Source organism: Myxocyprinus asiaticus, chromosome 30 (genome assembly GCF_019703515.2).
Source record: "Myxocyprinus asiaticus isolate MX2 ecotype Aquarium Trade chromosome 30, UBuf_Myxa_2, whole genome shotgun sequence".
Classification (NCBI taxonomy): Eukaryota; Metazoa; Chordata; class Actinopteri; order Cypriniformes; family Catostomidae; genus Myxocyprinus; species Myxocyprinus asiaticus.
The window spans coordinates 14091577-14111410 of NC_059373.1; the positions used below are offsets into that span (position 1 = coordinate 14091577).

Below are 19834 nucleotides of genomic sequence, written 5' to 3' on the forward strand. Positions count from 1 at the left end.
AGCTCATCTGCATCTTTTGGTCTCTTGTTTCTCATTTTCCTCTTGACAATACCCCATAGATTCTCTATGGGATTCAGGTCTGGTGAGTTTGCTGGCCAGTCAAGCACACCAACACCATGGTCATTTAACAAACTTTTGGTGCTTTTGGCAGTGTGGGCAGGTGCCAAGTCCTGCTGGAAAATGAAATCAGCATCTTTAAAAAGCTGGTCAGCAGAAGGAAGCATGAAGTGCTCCAAAATGTCTTGGTAAACGGGTGCAGTGACTTTGGTTTTCAAAAAACACAATGGACCAACACCAGCAGATGACATTGCACCCCAAATCATCACAGACTGTGGAAACTTAACACTGGACTTCAAGCAACTTGGGCTATGAGCTTCTCCACCCTTCCTCCAGACTCTAGGACCTTGGTTTCCAAATGAAATACAAAACTTGCTCTCATCTGAAAAGAGGACTTTGGACCACTGGGCAACAGTCCAGTTCTTCTACTCCTTAGCCCAGGTAAGACGCCTCTGACGTTGTCTGTGGTTCAGGAGTGGCTTAACAAGAGGAATACGACAACTGTAGCCAGATTCCTTGACATGTCTGTGTGTGGTGGCTCTTGATGCCTTGACCCCAGCCTCAGTCCATTCCTTGTGAAGTTCACCCAAATTCTTGAATTGATTTTGCTTGAAAATCCTCATAAGGCTGCGGTTCTCTCGGTTGGTTGTGCATCTTTTTCTTCCACACTTTTTCCTTCCACTCAACTTTCTGTTAACATGCTTGGATACAGCACTCTGTGAACAGCCAGCTTCTTTGGCAATGAATGTTTGTGGCTTACCCTCCTTGTGAAGGGTGTCAATGATTGTCTTCTGGACAACTGTCAGATCAGCAGTCTTCCCCATGATTGTGTAGCCTAGTGAACCAACCATTAGAGACCATTTTGAAGGCTCAGGAAACCTTTGCAGGTGTTTTGAGTTGATTAGCTGACTGGCATGTCACCATCTTCTAATTTTTTGAGATAGTGAATTGGTGGGTTTTTGTTAAATGTGAGCCAAAATCATCACAATTAAAAGAACCAAAGACTTAAACTACTTCAGTCTGTGTGCACTGAATTTATTTAATACACGAGTTTCACAATTTGAGTTGAATTACTGAAATAAATGAACTTTTCCACGACATTCTAATTAATTGAGATGCACCTGTATGTATAGTACAATCAGAATGCTTTTCAATTCATTTTGTATATCTGGGCTCCTATTTATAGAAAGATTTTTGATATTTTTCAAAACTAAAATCAGAGCCCTTGGGACAATTGAAATGACAAACTTTAATAATCAATATTCACAATTTTAAATCATGAGATGAAACAAGAAATTCAATTATGTAACAGCCATTTTAAAAAACACAATGCAATGCTGTAGAGAGACATCACTTGGTATTCTATGAAGCTGGCCAGAAATGATTTGACAAAGTCTGAGCTATTTAACGACAGCCAACAAAAGACTCATTATATTTCTCCATTTTTTTAATTGAACTCCGACGGGATGTTGGTTTCTGCTTGAAGACAGGGGACCGCAGGAAACGTGTGTCTGTGAATTTGTCACCACGTCTAAGTTTTCTTAGGAAAAAAAAATAAAGTTGAGTAGGTCAAAACAAAGCACATTAATAAACTCCAATGTGCAAAATCAGCTTTGAGAGCTACAATAAATACATTATTAAACAAAAAAAAAAAAAAAAAAAACCAAGGTGTTCCAAATCATTTAAAGCACATATAAAGATATTTCACCAAAAATGTTAAATTCAGTCATTATTTACTCACCTTCATGTTGTAAATGACAACATTTTCATTTTGGGCACACTATAATTTTAACACATTTTAAATATTATATATATATATATATATATATATATATATATATATATATATATATATATATATATAATTTGTGGTAAAATAATCCTAGAAATATTAGTATTGGAAGAACTTACGAACTGATTGATGGCTCCTTGTAGTTGATGGTGCTCGTGCAGCGCCGCTTGCGAGTGGAGGACTGAGGCGTGACTTGAGTAGACAAGGGCTTCTGATAGGCTGCAGGGGACAGATTTGTCACATCACTCAAACCCAAGCCCAGAAAGGAGCGAACAACCAGCCCACCTGCGGAAACACAAGCAGTGCAAGCATGTGACAAATACAGTAATGACCTTTTTCTGTGTAACGCTTCTAGAAATGGTGAGAATGTTGTGAAAGACATAGCAGCAGATTGCTGAGACAGCTCAAACATGATGTGAGAAGATACAATTTTAAAAAAAGATTAGTGAGACAATGCACAGAGAAACAGATTCAAAAGCCAAAGAAAGCCAAAAATAATGACCTTTTCTCCTACCCCTATTCATCACCAAAGGCATTTTATTCTCCTGATCAGATGAGTTGCTAGGACACTTTGGAAATTCAAATATTGGGCAGTCAATCATCATAAGTTCCACCTCTCCACCAGGGGTAACGGGGGTGGGAGACTCTACTGCCACTGTAGCAGGTGGAGCTATGGGAAAATGTTTCCATTGTTAAAAAAATGCTCAACTGAGTAATTAACATACAACTGAAAGCTGTTTAATCTTTGCATCAATTTGTAGGCCAACCGAAAGTTTGATTCAACATACGTAGGTTCCCTCATTAATTTCAAATGGTTTTTTTTAGGATTGTGCTTTCCAATGTATGAGTTAAAGGACTACACTTGTTGTCCTATTAATTCGGTGAGTGTGAGTTTACGGGCTTCACCTTGTAGTCTTTATGTACCTACTTGGTAGCAATTTACATTTTTAAAGCATACGACAACTTTAAAAATTCACATACGGGTTATGACTATGCAATTTATGTTGTAAAACAAAATGGGAAAGTCTCTTAAAATAACATTAACCACAGACCTAAATTTATGAGTAAATTAAAAAAAACATTTAAAACCCATCCGATATTCCCGAGGGAAACCATGGCTCAAAAATTATAATTCTTGTTTTAAGACAAGAAACAGCTCTACAGATGTAAGAATCCCCAACCCATTTTTTATTATTAACATCGCCATTATAGAATATAGTATATTCTCTGGACAACAGGGTTACCTTGATAGATCTCTTGGGTTGGCTCTGATTGGCTAAAATTCTCAGGAGTAACACAGACTGGTGACTCTGGAAACAGAGGGCCTGAATCAAGAGCATCTGGGAGATGTGGGCCAGTATCTTTAATTTCAGTCTTATTTTCTTCTGTAAAACATTAAAATAATTAAAAACATCCTAAATGTTACACAAATGTCACCAATGTAAAATAAAAGCTATGCATGTTTACCTGTGTGCACTATTTCAACATGGTGCTGCTTTAGGGCAGTATTTTCTCTCACTCTGTTCTTTCTGGCCTCTTGATTAGACCGTCTTTTGGAGCGAGCTCGTCTAGGTGGCGGACTACAAGCTCTCCTGGATTTCCTTTTTGGTACGTAAGGGCTGTCATCTGCATCCTGCTCGTCTTCTGAGGAACTGTTGTTGGTCTCCACAGCACCAGGATTGGGTGTGACCTCTTTAACCGGAGCATCGGGTGATGGTTTCTCCACAGCTTTGTTCCCTGCTTTGAAAGGCGTTAGATGGATTGCCTCCTCACAGTCAAAGTCAAAGGTGTCATTGCCACCCAGCGAGGAGTTAAGCCGATCGGCAGGCGGTGGAGCCACTCGAGCTCGACTCTGCGAACGGTCTCGGCTTTTCGAGCGAGCTCGTGGTTTGGGGTTTTCCCATGGCTTCTTCAGTAGGGCTCGGTCTGGTTTGCGTCCTCTCTCTGGTTTGGGCCGAGGGGCTGCTTGAGTTGTTTTTTTCTTGGGTTGTCTGGTGGTCCGTTGAGGGGGCTCAGGCGTTGAATGCTGGATAGCTGAAAGCTCAGAAATCTCTAACTCTGTGTTAAGACTGTCAGGCGCACACATATTCAAATTCGGCTGTGTTTTCTGTCCAACAACATCCACTTTGTTACAAATGTCCTCCAATTCGGTGCTAAGCCCCACTCCTTGTCTACTGTTGACAGTCTCTTCTCTTTTTTCCTCAGGGAAACAGGGTTCCATTACATCTGTAACACATTTCCCTACGGATTCAAAACATGAGCTCTGTCTCCGCACATTCTCAGAGCGTTTCTTTCGTCTTATTCCTACTGTAGGGGGCAATGAAACCTGTCTGTCACCACGGCAACCAGACACAGATTCTGCAAACAGAAAACAGAGTGTAGGGATGTCAATTTTCAGACATTTTCATAATCGATCGTCGTGGAAATTAATCAATTAATCGTTAACCTTAATATCGCAAAACTCACGTGGAGCACTCAAAGTAATATGTGCATATAGCCTACTGTTTAGATTTAAATTAATACACTTAAGAAATGCGAGTATTGGCATTTTCCTCTTAAAATTTTCTTAGTTCAGTGTATTTAAACACATTTAGGCTGTTAAGTTCGAATTTGGTAATTGTTTAATTACTATTAATGAAATACTGTTAGTAGTAACTTCTATCTTAAGATACTTAAGATATATCATTTGTATACATATTTGAGTTCATTAAAACTTCTCGTTGTGGATCGTGGGATATTTCAGACCTTTGGGCTTATTTTTTTATTAGAAATGAAATCAAATTATAACACCCTGCATAAACAGTACATAACACAGACTACCGCTTCTGTAGTGATGGTGAGATGTCAGCTGAATGTACCTTTGTGCTATCCCAGTGATTGCTGATGTAATTGTAGGTTGGGATGAAACAAGGAGATCAACAGTGCTTGTTGTCATGTTGTACTTTAACACACCATCACGGTGTGTGCAGAAAACATTAATGTTCATTTAAAGAGAAATGCTCCAACACTGTTTACATTGAGCCCGCGTCATCTCGCATCTGTGCATCTTCTTCTGTGAACCGGATAATGACATGCAGAGCGCAAGCGCCTCTAGCGGTGGGTGACTGTATAGACAGCCATATCAACGTCTGCTGTCATGATTACTGAATGCATTTGTCCTGAAATGAATTAATCGACGATCGATAAGCTTAATCGATCAAATCGTTAACAACAATTAATCGATTTCGATTAATCATTAACATCCCTAGTAGAGTGTAAAACCACAAACAAATAGGCTGTTTACAATCTTCATCCTCACAGCCCAAAATGTAGCATTTAAAGACAGGTTTCAAATGCATTTAAGGTAAAAGCAAGGCAAGGATGCTCACCAGTGCTTGTAGAAAATGTCGGCTCTTTGAGGGGCTCTGCTGGGTGAGTCTCTACAACATGTACAGGCCTGCATTACAATGACAGTAACATTATGATCAAGTGAAACAAAATTCGCAAGGCATGTCTTTTAATGTGTTTTGGTCAAAATGAGGCTCTCTAATCTCATATTTTAGTTTGAAACATCTACCTAAAATGTATGGGTTTGGCATCCTCTGCTAGGTATTCACTCAGCCCTGGTAGTCAAACATTTTCTTAACTAGCTAAAATAAAATTTGTGAATTTAACCTAGGTCTACATTATTAATCAAACAAATAATCAAGATTACAATTACAGTTGCCAGCCACAATTAACTAATTGTGAAAATGGTCAATTATAGCAATCCATGTAGGTCTGCTCATGTTGCGGCAAAAAAAATTCAAATTAATTTCTATTGTTGTAACTTGTGTTTTTACAGCGGTTGAACATTGTAACCAATCAAAGACAAGTATATTGCATCAGTGTATCATTTATTCAAAATTCGGAGTGACTATTTGCACAAGGTGTAAAAAGCACCTGCCACACAGCACGGCTATTTGCACTCAAATAGTCTGTTGGAAACACAGAAATAAAGACGCTGTGCCCTCAAGTGTCACTGCAATGGTGTAGGTGTAAAGACAGTGTGGATGAGCTTTTTTAATTTGGACGGACCCAGGTTCGATTTCCCTTTTAGTCCTACTTTTCCCCATTCTGTTTCCTGTCTCCACTCTTAATATTTTCTTTAACACTACTTATAATAATAAATAAAAATGAATAAAAAGGTTGATTGCCTTGCAGTGATTTGGCCACTATGAAGGTCAAGGAGTTGAGAGAAAGATTTGATCAGAGTAAAATTAACCATGGTTTTACTATAGTAATGTTGTAGTAACCATGTTTTTTGGCAGAAGTCATAGTTTTAATGCAATTAACCATTGTGTTACTACATCAAAATGGTGTTAATATAGTAACCATGGTTAATGTTGTGGTTACTATTATTTTACTTCAAAATACCATCGTGATACCATGGTTTACTACAGTAAAACACACTGCTATTTTATTAGGAGTGCAAATAGTATCTGCCACTATTTGCGATGAGATGCAAACAGCATCTAACACTATTTGCACTTAGTGCAAAGATTATGCTTTTTGTTGCTATTTAGACTTAGAAATAGCCTCTGCCTTCAAAATTAGAATAACAGCTTTGATTTTTATGCATCTAAGAGGGCCAGTGTGAGTTTGTCTTGATTACCTTTACTGCTGTTTAAAACAGCAATAAAGTAATTTAGGAACACAGTTTTCATCTTATTTTGAATGTGTAGCCAACATAAATATGGCATGCTGATTATTCACTGAAAATAAGTATTTTAGTGTAAATTCTGTACATTTGGTAATTACAATATTAACAGAAATAATTGACAATTATTATTTTTGTCTTAATCGTGCAGCCCTAATTTAACCTTTTGTTTTGTGTGTACCCCTCTTATTAATTTTCTTTATAAGATGTATTATATGCTGGTGAGATTATCTTTTGTTTAAATATTTCATGTATGAAAAATGCAGACTAGCTGTTGGAGGGGTGGGACAGATAAAGTAAAAAATGCATGTGTAACATACAATGCAAATAAACATTTTGGGCGAACAACTCATCATCATGTGCTTTATTAAAAAAGCTCAGAGCTACAGACTGTTTCTTGCTTACCTTGGACTGATGGGGTGAGGCGGACTTGGTGAACTTTTCTCCACAGGAGGAGAAATCTATTACACAGGAAGCAAAAAGAAAATGAAAGCAGCAGAGCCACAAATACTTCGAATGGACAATTTTCTTGCTTTGCTAATGAAAAGAAAAAAGTAAACTTAAAGATTTCAACCCGTGACTTTATATACTAGCTTCAAACCAAGTACTCCAATTAAAACAGGCTCAGTGTCTCAGTGTGGCTCCTCAGTTACTTCTCACCTGAGCGCTTTCCACGGCTCCCCGATCTCTCAGCGTCCTCTTCAGCATCAACAGGTGGAAGATAAGCGCTTGTCTCTCTTTCTTTAACTGCAGAATGACTCCCTGTGCCTGCCTTACCTTCTCCCTCTCTGTCTGCAGGGCTAATGCAAGAGCTTTGTTGTTCACCTGGACACTCTTCAGCACAAATGGCTGCACTGTAGCTGTGGAGAGTAAGTTAAGAATTGTAACACATAAACTCCATAAATCTAGCACTGGTACTGACATTGCCATCCAACACACCAGCAATCTACATACAAAATACATTTTGAAATTGCTCTAAACGTGTAGTGATCACACAAATCCCAGTGAGATACAGAAAATGTCTTTTAAAATGTTTCCAAATTTAGCTGCCATAAATGAATTGTACAGCATGACAACAGAGCAATGCTTTAAAATGAACTTGAGTGCAATGAGTTTGCATGCATACTTCGTCAAAAGGCTGTAATATGTGCAATATAAAGTCAAACCCTGCATGAAATCGCACCCGTGTTTTTGATCTTCAGCTTTGACAGGCCGCGATTCGCAGTTAAAGCGCTGGCGAGACGCTTGTTTCTTTTCTCCTTCATCTTGTCCTTGATGTCGTCCAGACTTTCCTGGAAAGACTTCCTTTGCACCACCCGCTCCCGAACCATGTCTGAGCTGCACAGGAACAGTGAAACGAAACAAAACAAAAGCACAACACGTCCAATGTAAAGTCTATCAGCTGATTAAGCGTTAAGGTTGATTCCCATTTTACCTCTGAGCGGCACCAAAACATGGCGTATTTCTTACCTATATATTTACCACTATCACCAGATGAATGAAACGCTTCTTTAGAACGGATAACGCGTAACAATGAACAAATTTTATATGAACGACTTCACTGGCGTATTTCCCGTCGAGGACGTTGGAGTTCGAAATCGTGCGCCGCGCGCTCTGATTGGAGGAAGAAACGTGGTATTGCGTCACTGGTTCAGACGTCATCCTGCAAATTCCAACTGCGTGGTGTTGCTTTCTAGCAAAGTCCCTCTGTTAGTAGGGATGGGTGATACCACTTATTTCATTATTCCAATACTTTGAAGTCCAACACCGTCGTATAATATTAAAATATTATTAAAATATTATTTTTAGTCATAATTCAATATAATATAGATAATATAGATATAGATATAGCTATGAGCCTAAACAGAAAATTATTAGAGTTCTGTTTTATTTACCCTTACAAAAATTAACCATGTTTTCACTACAGTAACTATAGTTTAACCATAGAATTTAGTTAAACCATAGTAAACACAAATAACCATGGTTACTACCACAATATTACTGCAGTAAAACTTAACCATTTTTTAATGACTTATTAACAACAATTACACACAGTTATAAGAAAGAATAAATGTCAGCTTTAGATATGTTGTTATTTTAGCGTGAATTTACTCCAGAAGGAGTGGTGTAGCGTTGTCTGATACGGAAGCCCTGAACCGCAAGCTGAAAAAAAATATAATTGTGTCTCAGTTCCTTCCTGAGCCTAAGTCTTACATTTTTTTCTCACTTCCTACATTTTTTTCTCTCTTCAAAATTTGTTTTCTCTCTTCAAAAAAAAAAATGTTTTTTTATCTCTTCAAAAAAATGCATGCGGTACCAACCTTAGCCACCAGGTGCCACTATCAGTAAACATGTAATCTTATGCTTTTAATGCTTTCTCTGTTGCTATATAGCTGAATAAAACTTTTATTATTTATTTAAGGGTTTGCAAACCTTAATCAAGACAAAATCAGGTTACATATGTTTGATATGGCATTCGTAGTCGTGACTGGACAAAAATTCCAGAAAAAAATGTAAGACTTAGGCTCAGGAAGGAACTGAGACCCTGTTTTTTATTTTATTTTTCACTGTAATATTTTTTTCCACCTTGCGGGCTTCCGTAGTCTGAAGAGGTGGGCAAACAGTGAATTTATGAAAGACTCCCCATAAAAAAAATTAAAAAAAAACCTTCCACCCTGTGAGGAGGAGGAGGGCGTGGTGGGACATGAGGGTGCATGGCTGGCGCAGAGTCACCTTATCAGTAGGAGAGAGTGATAAAGTGTGTGTATGTATGTGTGTGCGTGCGTTCGTGCCTGTGTGTAAAACTTTATGTTGACTGCTCAGCGGGTCCCAGCTTCCTCCTTTCCCGCAGCTCTGTGCGCATTTAGGGAGAATCACTGTACACTCACACACAAAACACACACACACACACACACACACACATATATATATGTATATACACACACACACACACACACACACACACACACACACACATATATATATATATATATATATATATATATATATATATATATATGTATATGTATACACACACACACACACACACACACACACACACATATATATATATATATATATATATATATATATATATATATGTATATGTATACACACACACACACACACACACACACACACACACACACACACACACACACACATATATATATATATATATATATATATATATATATGTATACACACACACACACACACACACACACACACACACACAATTCAAAACGGTGCTGCGGCATCGCGTTAGAGAGGAAGAAGAAATAGTTCCCATCCTGCACAAGTATTTGCTAATATAGCCTAATCCTTTTTATTTCTCTTTAAAGCTTATGATTATTGTTCATGTTCATGGTAACCAAATAATAATATCGCTAGTTTTAAATTGTAGAATCAATATTTTTGTGTGAGGATCATATTTTTTGATACAACATCAGTATCGGAAGTATCAATACTTTAGGATTGATCTGCATATCCCTATCGTGAACACGAATTCGGGCACTGGCAAGAGTGTTCATCCAGTGAACAATGGGACACTTATGACTCAATCACACATGACGTGTTAACGAGCTCGCACATTGTAATGCAGCTGTTATTAATCAGCACCATCACTGTATAAATGACACTATCATAGAAGATATTCAAACATACAGTGCTATTATAACAGATAAATAGAAATATGAAAATTTTCCAAAATCCTCATAAAGGGAGCATAAAAGTAATCCATATGACTCCAGAAGTTAAATCCATGTGTTCAGACACAGTATAATAGGTGTGTGTGAGAAACAGATCAATATTTAAGTCATTTTTATCATAAATTCTCCTCCCTGCCCAGTAGGGGACGTTATGCATGAAGAATGTGAATCACCAAAAACAGAAGGAGAATGTGAAAGTGGCGAATGACTGAGCAGGGAGGAAAATTTATAGTAAAAAAGGACTTAAATATTGATCTGTTTCTCATACACACCTATCATATCACTTCTGAAGATATGGATTTAACCACCAGAGTTGTCTGAAGTACTTTATGGCACCCATTCACTTGCATTGTATGGACCTACAGAGCTGAGAAATTCTAAAAATCTTCATTTGTGTTCAGTAGAATAAAGAATGTCATACACATCTGTGATGGCATAAGGGTGAGTAAATAATGAGAGAATTGTAATTTTTTTGGGTGAACTATTCCTTTAAAATTTTATCTGTTTCTCACCCACACCTTTAATATCGCTTCTGAAGATATGAATTTAACCACTTGAGTCTTATGGGTTTCCTTTATGTGATTTTTGGAGCAACAAAAGTCTGATCACTATTCACTTGCATTGTATGGACCAACAGAGCTGAGATATTCTTCTAAAAATCTTCGTTTGTGTTCTGCAGAAGAAAGAAAGTCATACACATCTGGGATGGCATGAGGGTGAGTAAATTAGAGAATTGTAATTTTTGGGTGAACTATTCCTTGAATGTCAATTGTGCAGAAATGTTAGGGGATATTTCTGTGTCTCTAATATACTGTATGTGTGAAAGATTGTCAGGTGTAATTTTTTTCAATATAACTGAAATTGTCCCAAAATTATATTACATACTTCAAATAAAAAAGACATGACCAGTCATGTGCCACATTATTAATTGGGGCTCAGTGTACTGTCAACAAAGCATAATTTATCTTGTATGACACAATTGATCCCTTATATCGACTCATAGATAAGCAATTAGCAGATTGTAAAGCACTTTATTTTGTCTTGTGACAGATAGTAGATCCATATTTTGAAACAATTTTACCTTTAGTTAAAATGGTCATATCATGAGAGAGAGAAAAAAGGATGATGTACTATGAAAACGTGTGGTAACTTTCAGTCCTGAAAGTCCCCCCAATCTAAAAAGACCACTGAAGTCAAGTTGCAAAAACAGTTTATCATCAGCTATATGATTACACAAAACACTCTTCTCTGGTGAGATCTGTGCTACTGTCATTGACCATGTCCTTGTCCATGGAAGGTGGAAGGCACATATATGACAGAAATCTGTGGCGGTAAAACTTTCCCATCGAAGGCTGATGTTATCTTGGAGTCATGCCTGAATGTTCATACAGCATTCCGTGGGCTAACTTCCTCCACTGCTTTCTAAAGCTTAAATTGTAAATGAGATTCTCTGGTTTGACCCTGACCAGAGACAGAAGAACGGTTTTATTCAATTATTCATTTATTAAGTTACTGAGTACTTGTATTTGAATTGTATCTTTTCAAAGTAATCAGACACTTTAATCCAAGGCAACTCAGACTAGGCACAAAACATCCTGTTTTCTTTCTATACGTTCCCTAAATTTGAAGTTGTATTTGTTTATATGCAAACTTTTCCCCTAACAACCAAGTGTTTACCAGTACTTGTAGCTAGTTCCTTAAATTATGTACTATTTCTCACGAACACAAAACTGTGTATTCAGTTATTACCCCAGGGGTAAAATGCACATTTAATATAATTTTTCCCCCCAAAACACTAAATAGCAACAAAAACTCCTGCAGCACTTTCCTAAGCACCTGTATGTCACTATGCACAAGATTTTGATCTAACATGCAAAAACTTTTAAAATAGTGCAGATGTATATAGCTAATGAGAATCCCTGAAATTAATACTTGTTTTGTAATTTTCAGTTTTGTTCAAGGTGATTAAATAAAAAGTTTTCCAATTGCTGTCCAATAAGCGAAAGGATTTTATTCAGTAAAAAGCTCCCTTGTTGCAGGGGCTAAAGACCCCACATAAAAAAACACACTTTTAAGGGGTGGAATAGATTTGTCATGAAAAATGTTCAATGTTGGCATTCATTGACTGATCCAATCACAAAGAAGATGAATTTGCTTATAGAATGCTTGCAATGTTATGAAATGCCAAATGTGATTGAAATCAACATGAAATGGTGCACCCTTTTCTGAAGTGGTCATTCTAAATAAGCATTATCTTAATTTGTTATTATAATTTGGCCATCTATACACTACTTACACATTATTATGTCCTTCTTGGTATTTGCCCAATTTTTTTAAATGCATTTTTACCAAAACATCCATTAGTTATTATTTCTTTTCACACATATTATGCTGTCTATCAATATTCAATATTTTTTTTTTCTTCATACACTTTGCAACAAAAAAAATAAAAAATAAAAAAAATAAAAAAATTCCTCAAGGAGGGCCTTTAGCCCAGTTGCATCCAAATTGTTATCTGTGTCCCCAAACCTTAGCATAATACCAGGAGTTAAATAATTACATTGGGGTCAGAATGAGACTGAAAGACCAACAAAGACTTTATTTCAACTGTAAGTTTTTATGTTGTTTTGAGTCATGCTGACGAAATGTCAATTGTGCAGATATGACAGGGGTATGTAATGTATGTGTGAGAGATTGTTGGGTGTAAATTATTCCATTACAACTGAAAGTGTCACATAAAATTATATCACATCCTTAAGAGTGATTTTGCATATTAAAATGGTCCCAATCCCTAGTACTTGAGGAGGTGGGTATATAAAGCATGGGAGAAGGTGGACACTGCCATACTGACAGAGTAACTCCAGTACAACCTGCTATAGATCCAACTGGGACAATGAGGCACTTTGCTGTCCTTTGTATTTACCCGCCTCTCTTCATTGTTCAGGTCAGAGATCTACTTTGTATTTAGTTATTTTCATTTTTGCCTCTTATTTAAATATCAGATTTATTTGAATTTATATCAGTACTTTTTTATTGATTTTGAATTGTTTCATGTAAATTATTCAAATGTATATCTATATTTAAAAAATGCTGCAGACTTCAGGAAAAAACAAATTCCTTAACATATGAATCCTTAAATGCCTTCAATGATTTCTTAAAAAAGGGAGTTTCAAAGCATAAAAACCTATATTTTCATCATACACGCGTCATATTTTCCAACTATGAGTTCACCTGTGCCACCGTGATAACTGAACCCTTGTAATCTTTGACCACTCTAATCATAACCCTTCCTCTGACAAATTAATTTTAAATATAGGAAGCAGGTTAAAAGTCACATGAAAAGCATTCTATATCTGGAAAGTTGTCTTACCACACAGTGGTGCATACTGCATTTCATGATTTATTTTAAGGAATTAATTATCCTGAGGGTAATGCTTGAGAATGTGCTTAGTTTCAGGAGAATTTTTGCACCTGTGTGTGTAGGTCTCTGTGTTAATTCCTTTATGGGGAAAACTCTAGATAATAAATGAGATAAACAAATAAAGATGGACTGTTAAGAGGGAGATGAAAGAGATCAGTGTGAGAGAAAGCTCAAAGTTCCAGGATATGCAAAAATCTGAACATCAAATGTGTCTAGTGAGACAGATGGAGTGTAACTCACATGACCTTTTATCCTCCCTCCAGCAAGTGTGGGTGTTCCAATCATGTTCTGATAGGATGTTGTCATCCTGTACTGATCTAGGACTAAAATGTACACCCACTGTGTAAATATTTTATAAATCTACAGGCTGGCCTATAATCATAAGCAACCAGGTGGCAATAACTTTACAGATTGTGTTGGCATAGGGACAACATTTTTTTTTCATTCTGCATTTTCCATTAGAGGAGGTAATTTATTAAAAATTTATTGCACCGCTGATAACACTGATTATTTGCATGTGCTGTCTGTAAAGCACCTGAATCACCAAAGGAATTATGCAAATCAGGTAAAGGTGCAAACACACCTTTCTATAATTCTAACTGACCTTTGACAGTTTTTAAGCAAGCAGTTGTGCTACTGGTATAACAAAAACAGAGAAACACATACAATCAACATCCTAAAGGTCTGTTAGATATTTCAAATAATTATTTCATCATTAAAATTGTATTACACTGTCTCAGCTTTGTCCATTCTCCCTCATAGAGCCTATCTGGACAATACCTCGCTGGCACAATAGTCAACAATGGGACCCCTTCTACACCAAATTCCTCAGAAAGTGCAGCTACAAACCAGTCAAGCGTCAATGCAATTTCATCAACTATTATTACCAGCACCATGTCATACACTCAGTCCCAAAGCTCCCAGACCACGCTGCAACATTCCAAAACAACCCAGCCACAAACCATGACATCTGCGGTCCCTCCCAGAACCATGGCAACCTCCATGTCACCAACCAACAGCACTGCTACCAAGACTTCCAACACGAGCATTACCAATTCCAAACCATCTCCTAATGGTGGTGTTTCAGCCCAAAATGATTACCAGAGCCTTCTGCTGAGCACGATGATGTTCTGTGTGCTTCTTGTCATAGTGACACTTTAAGAAAATGGCAAGACACTTGATGCTCAGTCACTCTGTGTGCAAAATAATTCTTTACCTTTGTTAATTACACTTCTGCATTGAATCTTGTTGTTGTTTTTCCTTCAATATAACTACAGATAACAAATTTTGTAAGATGTAAATCAGTCAGAAATTGACCTTATTTATACTTATACTGCCACTAAATAAAAACCTGTATGAAAACATTATTTTAGTAATTCTGTTCAGAAATGACACACTTCACAATTAATCCAGGTGCACAATGTAAACATTTTTCAATCCTTTACGATTGTTGCTTGCCAGACTGCATGATTTTATCCCAGTGAGATCTTTGGTAAAAGCCATGGCACATTGTGCTGCATTCTGCCAGACTCTACTATACAGAATATCTTAACCTTTGTAAATGACCATCATAATAAGACTTTGGTCCCATCATCCCGATTAACTGGGTGTTTTATCTCATCTGGCCGATGGAGCAGTCACACTTCACGACTGTGACGCAAAATTTCTGACACTGCCAGAACTTTGTCGGAGGATATGTTTCATTGCATTAGCCGTCGGTGAACATGTCACACTAAGCAATCAAAGACTAACAATTTTGCACTATTAGAATATAAATATTTTACTATCCCCCAAAATTTGTCTCAGACAGCAAAATCTTGGCCAAATTCATACAGTGTAATCCCGGCTTTATATAAGCGTAGATGGGTGGTTTATGTGAAATTCTTTGAATACAAATTTCTTTGTGTGTGTTAAAGGTGTCAAACATGAAATCAGTGGTAAATTGGTGTGTACAGGAATTTCATTTTTTTCTCACAAAGGAGGAACACAACGATTCAAATTATACCATTCGTTTATCTTTAACTTTATACAATTATATATATAATATATTTGTACAATGTGTTCTGTCACATCTGTCCTAAAAATACAACAAAAATAGTCATATACTGAGCATTCTTATTATTATTAAACCTGTTTTAATCCGGTTTGTTTTAATATTGTATAAGAGTGTTGTAATGAAGAGTTTTCCATCTCTATATCTTTTCTCAATACAGAACAGAGTTTCAATTGTTTCGCTTATTTGTATATTGAAGTATGGAGACTGTGATGTTGTACATTTTTACTTGAAATCATGGATCTTCAATAAAAAACTTGACAAACCTGTATTGGTCCCATTGAGATTTAAATCTCTTTTATAAGAGAGATTTGGCCAAGAAGGGCAGATATGTAACAGAACATTTAAACACAGTGGCATAATTTATGTGCAATACAACAGTATGATTTAATGTATTTTTTAAGGATTTCCCCACCATAATTTGTCAACAGTTCAAATGCAAATACCTCATCTTTGTTAGAACTGATTGGACAGGCGTGCAGGACAGTGTAAGGGCACTTCCTGCATGACGAGGGGGAGACTTTTTTTTTTTGGACACCATCAATATCCCAGTCATCTAATCTCATGTGCAGTTTGCTTTAATCTTGTGTAAATAAGAAATTGCAAAGAGGAGACATGAGCAGTAAGAGGACACCATCATATAGCCACTAGCAGTCCTTCACAGTTCTGTTATGTAACTCTTAAAATTGTTATGTTTTCTTGCTTTTAGCCATTTTTATACTTTTTGTATAGAACATTAAATCGTATTTCACTTTATTTTCACCAAATCCTCAATGTTAATGTTTACACACAATGCTGGTCTGGAATTACTTTGTATTTAAACACACCTCGGTTTTTAGGTCACAGGGTCATTTGATGATAATGTTTGTGTATTCCAAACATACCACAGGTTAAAAACAAATACTCGAAAATTCAACTGAATGTGTCCTACTTTCATATGACCAATAAATAAATAAATAAATAATCTTGATCTGACATTGGCACTATAATGTATGTGTCCTGTTTAACTATAAAAATGAAAACTGGATTTAACACTGCATAAACAAGAATGAGGGAGTTTTTTGTTGTTGTTTTTTTTTCGGGCATCATTGAAGACAATCACATAACTGATTTATGACATTTGTAGTGGTCTGTTTTACTGCCTGAATATGGATGCAGTATATTATTTGCAGCTACAGTATTTTACCCTTACATTTACCTAATGTAAATTAAAATGCATTCAAGTTTCATGTCAAGTAACTTTGCTTTGCTTTGTTTTCCTTGCTCACTGGGGTTCTAAATACAATTATTATTTAATTATTTATTTTTTATACACAATTTACAATCATATTTAATCAAACTACACAATGATGACTCTAAGACTTTATAAAAATTACAGTTTCATTTTCTGTTAATGCATGATCTTCTGTAAAGCTGCTTTGAAATGATGTGTGTTGTGAAAAGCGCTATACAAACAACAATGACTTGATTTCTCAACATAATATAGCAATTCAGGTAAGCAATGAGTGTGGCTTTTGCTTAGAAGTATGACAATTAGGGTTTATCCGACAATGTCAGTGTTTGATAAAGTGATTTTTGCTTATGTTTTTTTGTTTTAAAGAGAGTTTAAATTTCTGAAAATTTTCCACTTCATGTAGCTTCATGAAATTGACATTTCAAAAGAGAAAAGCAAAGATATATCTGCAGGATTTGATATCAGAAGATGTTTAATAATTTAGGTCAGTAAAATTAGACTATAATTTAATTTTTTCTTTAAGTATAAAAAAAATCTATGCCATATCTTATGTTTTGCAGTGGAATGTTAACACAGAGCCAGTTAATGCAAGTGTGTGATTTGAATGAACTTTAGATAAGATGACGAGAAGGGCAAAAGGTTTTGTCACATGGGTGTGGCTTAATAAATGGTACATCTGGTCATGCACTCCAACTGTACCATTCTGTAGCTATACTCTGTACGACTGCTACAAATTTAAAATCAACAAGCCCACAAACCACTACACAAGCAAGCACCCCCACTAGAATTTCCAACCTCAGTGCATCAGTCTGTCTTCTCAAGAGCCTTTTCAATGCGCACCAATTTTAAGTCCAGAGATAAAGTAACCATCTAAAGCACCACTATATTTTGTTAATTTCAAATGCTGAAATATGATTATCAAACTGGCTGAAAATGTTCCTTAAAAAAATAAATGAAAAAGCATGATCTTTTTGTGAATAACAATTAAAAAATGTGAGTTTTACTTTTCGTATTTTGATACATATATCGGTTTAAAAATATATATTAATATCTTATCTCTAGGTGGTTTATTTAATCTATTTTCTTCACAGTACACATGTATCAATATTGTAAGCTTCCACACCCAGAAATTTTCATAAAAGATATATTGCTTAAATAGTTCAACTTCCTTGTAGTTGAGGTCAACATTGTCACAATGCAGACTCCATGACAAAAGTAGAATAAAATGTTCCATGAGAAATGTTCAAAGAAAAACAGGAAATGAAAGTTATAATGTTGTATGTAACTCTATGACATGGCAGAAAACTCTACAACATTGCAGGAAAGTGGAGTGCTCATAACTTACAACAGCTGAAGTACAAAACAGCATATTTAAACAGCATTTGTTCAAAAGTTCTTCATAGTTTGATAAAATTAGATTTAAAAAAAAAAAAAATTATTTGATCTAAATTCAGTGGGACAAAAGTAGGTCCCTTACCGTCATATGAACTGAAGTCACATCATATCTGTCATAAAATGTGTCAAAGCAGGTTGAACTTAATTTAGCCTGTTTTTTTTATTTTAATTTTAATTTATTTTTTAAGAATGTTGTAATTAAGAGTTTTCCCTCTCCATTTCTTTTCTCACTAGAACAGGGTTTCATTTATTTTGTTTGCTGCTTTTATTTGTATATTGAAAAATGGAGTCTGTGAGGCTGTACATTTTTACTTGTAATTTTGAATCTTAAAAAAAAAAAAAAAGAAAATGTAAAAATTAAATATGTAACAGATTATTTAAATACAGGGGCATAAATTCTGTGCAAAACAAACATGAGATTTAATGTTTTTTTTTAAGGATTTCCCCACCATAATTTCTTTGCTCAGTTGGCAAAAACCTCATCTTTTTAGAACTGATAAGAAACACGTGCAGGGCAGTGGAAGGGCACTTCCTGTATGATGAGGGGTAAACTAATTTTTTGTGGGGCACCATCAATGGTAATTTTTAAAGAGAAAAGGGCTTTTATATTGTATGTGCAGCCTTTGCCTCTCAAGAAAAGACCATTCTGCAATGCAAAGATTGCAGGGTGGGTTTTAGGATCATTGAACACTATCTAGTGGCAAGCGTTAAAGTTCAGTAAAGTGACGTTTTTATTACTATATCTAGCTTAAGGCTAGCTAACTAAACTGAAGTTTTCACAACTACATTCAAAAAATTCAGACTACAAATTAATTTTTTAGATAAACTTTTTCCAATAAAGTCAGTAAAACTCAAAAAGCCCATGCAAAAAATACATAAAATATAATGAGTTGAATCAGCAAAATAATGTTTACAATAGTGGCATCTGAGGAACTCCAAATGTTTTTTTTTTTTAGTGTGGACAACAAAAAAAGATGTAAGGCATAATATAAGGGACTGACAGCGTCAGTCACCATTCACTTTTATTGCATCTTTTTCCATACAATGAAAGTGAATGGTGACTGAGGCTGTCAATCACTTACATTCTGCCTGACATCTCCTTTTGTGTTCCACAGAAGAAAGTCATTTTATTCAATTCAGTAATTCAGTATATTATTATCACAACAAGAGCAACAAGCTGTTTGAAAAGAAAGAAAAAATAAATCAGAAAGGGAAAAATAAAGGCAGCTTTGATTTAATAAAAATAATGTAAATTGGATAATAATTTATACTAACATTCAAATGAGTGTTTAAAATTCAAACTTGCTGGTTTGGTGGTCTATTTAAATATTTATCTTGACACACAGTCATATACACAGTCGTGCTCATTAAATGTGCTTATTTGCTTGTGTAAATCTTTTGTGAGAACAGTACAGCAATCATCTACATATTTTTTTTTTCTCAATCTGATCACATGAACTAGAGGAACAAGAAAGAACAATGATGTTTATAGGA

General features: G+C 35.7%; 2 protein-coding genes across 4 annotated transcripts; one reads left to right on the top strand and one right to left on the bottom strand.

The window, feature by feature from the left end:
* Positions 1 to 1127: 1127 nt before the first annotated feature.
* sgo1 (shugoshin 1) lies at positions 1128 to 8678 on the bottom strand. 2 transcript variants are annotated; one of them, XM_051664701.1, is made up of 10 exons: positions 7998 to 8678; positions 7711 to 7865; positions 7188 to 7387; positions 6933 to 6988; positions 5218 to 5285; positions 3317 to 4207; positions 3094 to 3234; positions 2352 to 2519; positions 1969 to 2134; positions 1128 to 1597 (listed from the first exon to the last, which is right to left on the bottom strand). In XM_051664701.1, the coding sequence occupies exons 2-10, from the start codon at positions 7856 to 7858 to the stop codon at positions 1462 to 1464; spliced, it is 1974 nt and encodes a 657-aa protein (XP_051520661.1). In that variant the 5' UTR covers positions 7859 to 7865; positions 7998 to 8678; the 3' UTR covers positions 1128 to 1461. The 2 variants fall into 2 exon arrangements, with proteins under 2 accessions (XP_051520661.1, XP_051520662.1); XM_051664702.1 differs by having other exon boundaries at positions 1129 to 1597; positions 2364 to 2519.
* Positions 8679 to 10876: 2198 nt separating this feature from the next.
* Positions 10877 to 15962, top strand: LOC127421366 (mucin-2-like). 2 transcript variants are annotated; one of them, XM_051664383.1, is made up of 2 exons: positions 10877 to 10953; positions 14421 to 15962. In XM_051664383.1, the coding sequence occupies exons 1-2, from the start codon at positions 10948 to 10950 to the stop codon at positions 14817 to 14819; spliced, it is 405 nt and encodes a 134-aa protein (XP_051520343.1). In that variant the 5' UTR covers positions 10877 to 10947; the 3' UTR covers positions 14820 to 15962. The 2 variants fall into 2 exon arrangements, with proteins under 2 accessions (XP_051520343.1, XP_051520342.1); XM_051664382.1 differs by lacking the exon at positions 10877 to 10953 and adding an exon at positions 13091 to 13181.
* Positions 15963 to 19834: the final 3872 nt, after the last annotated feature.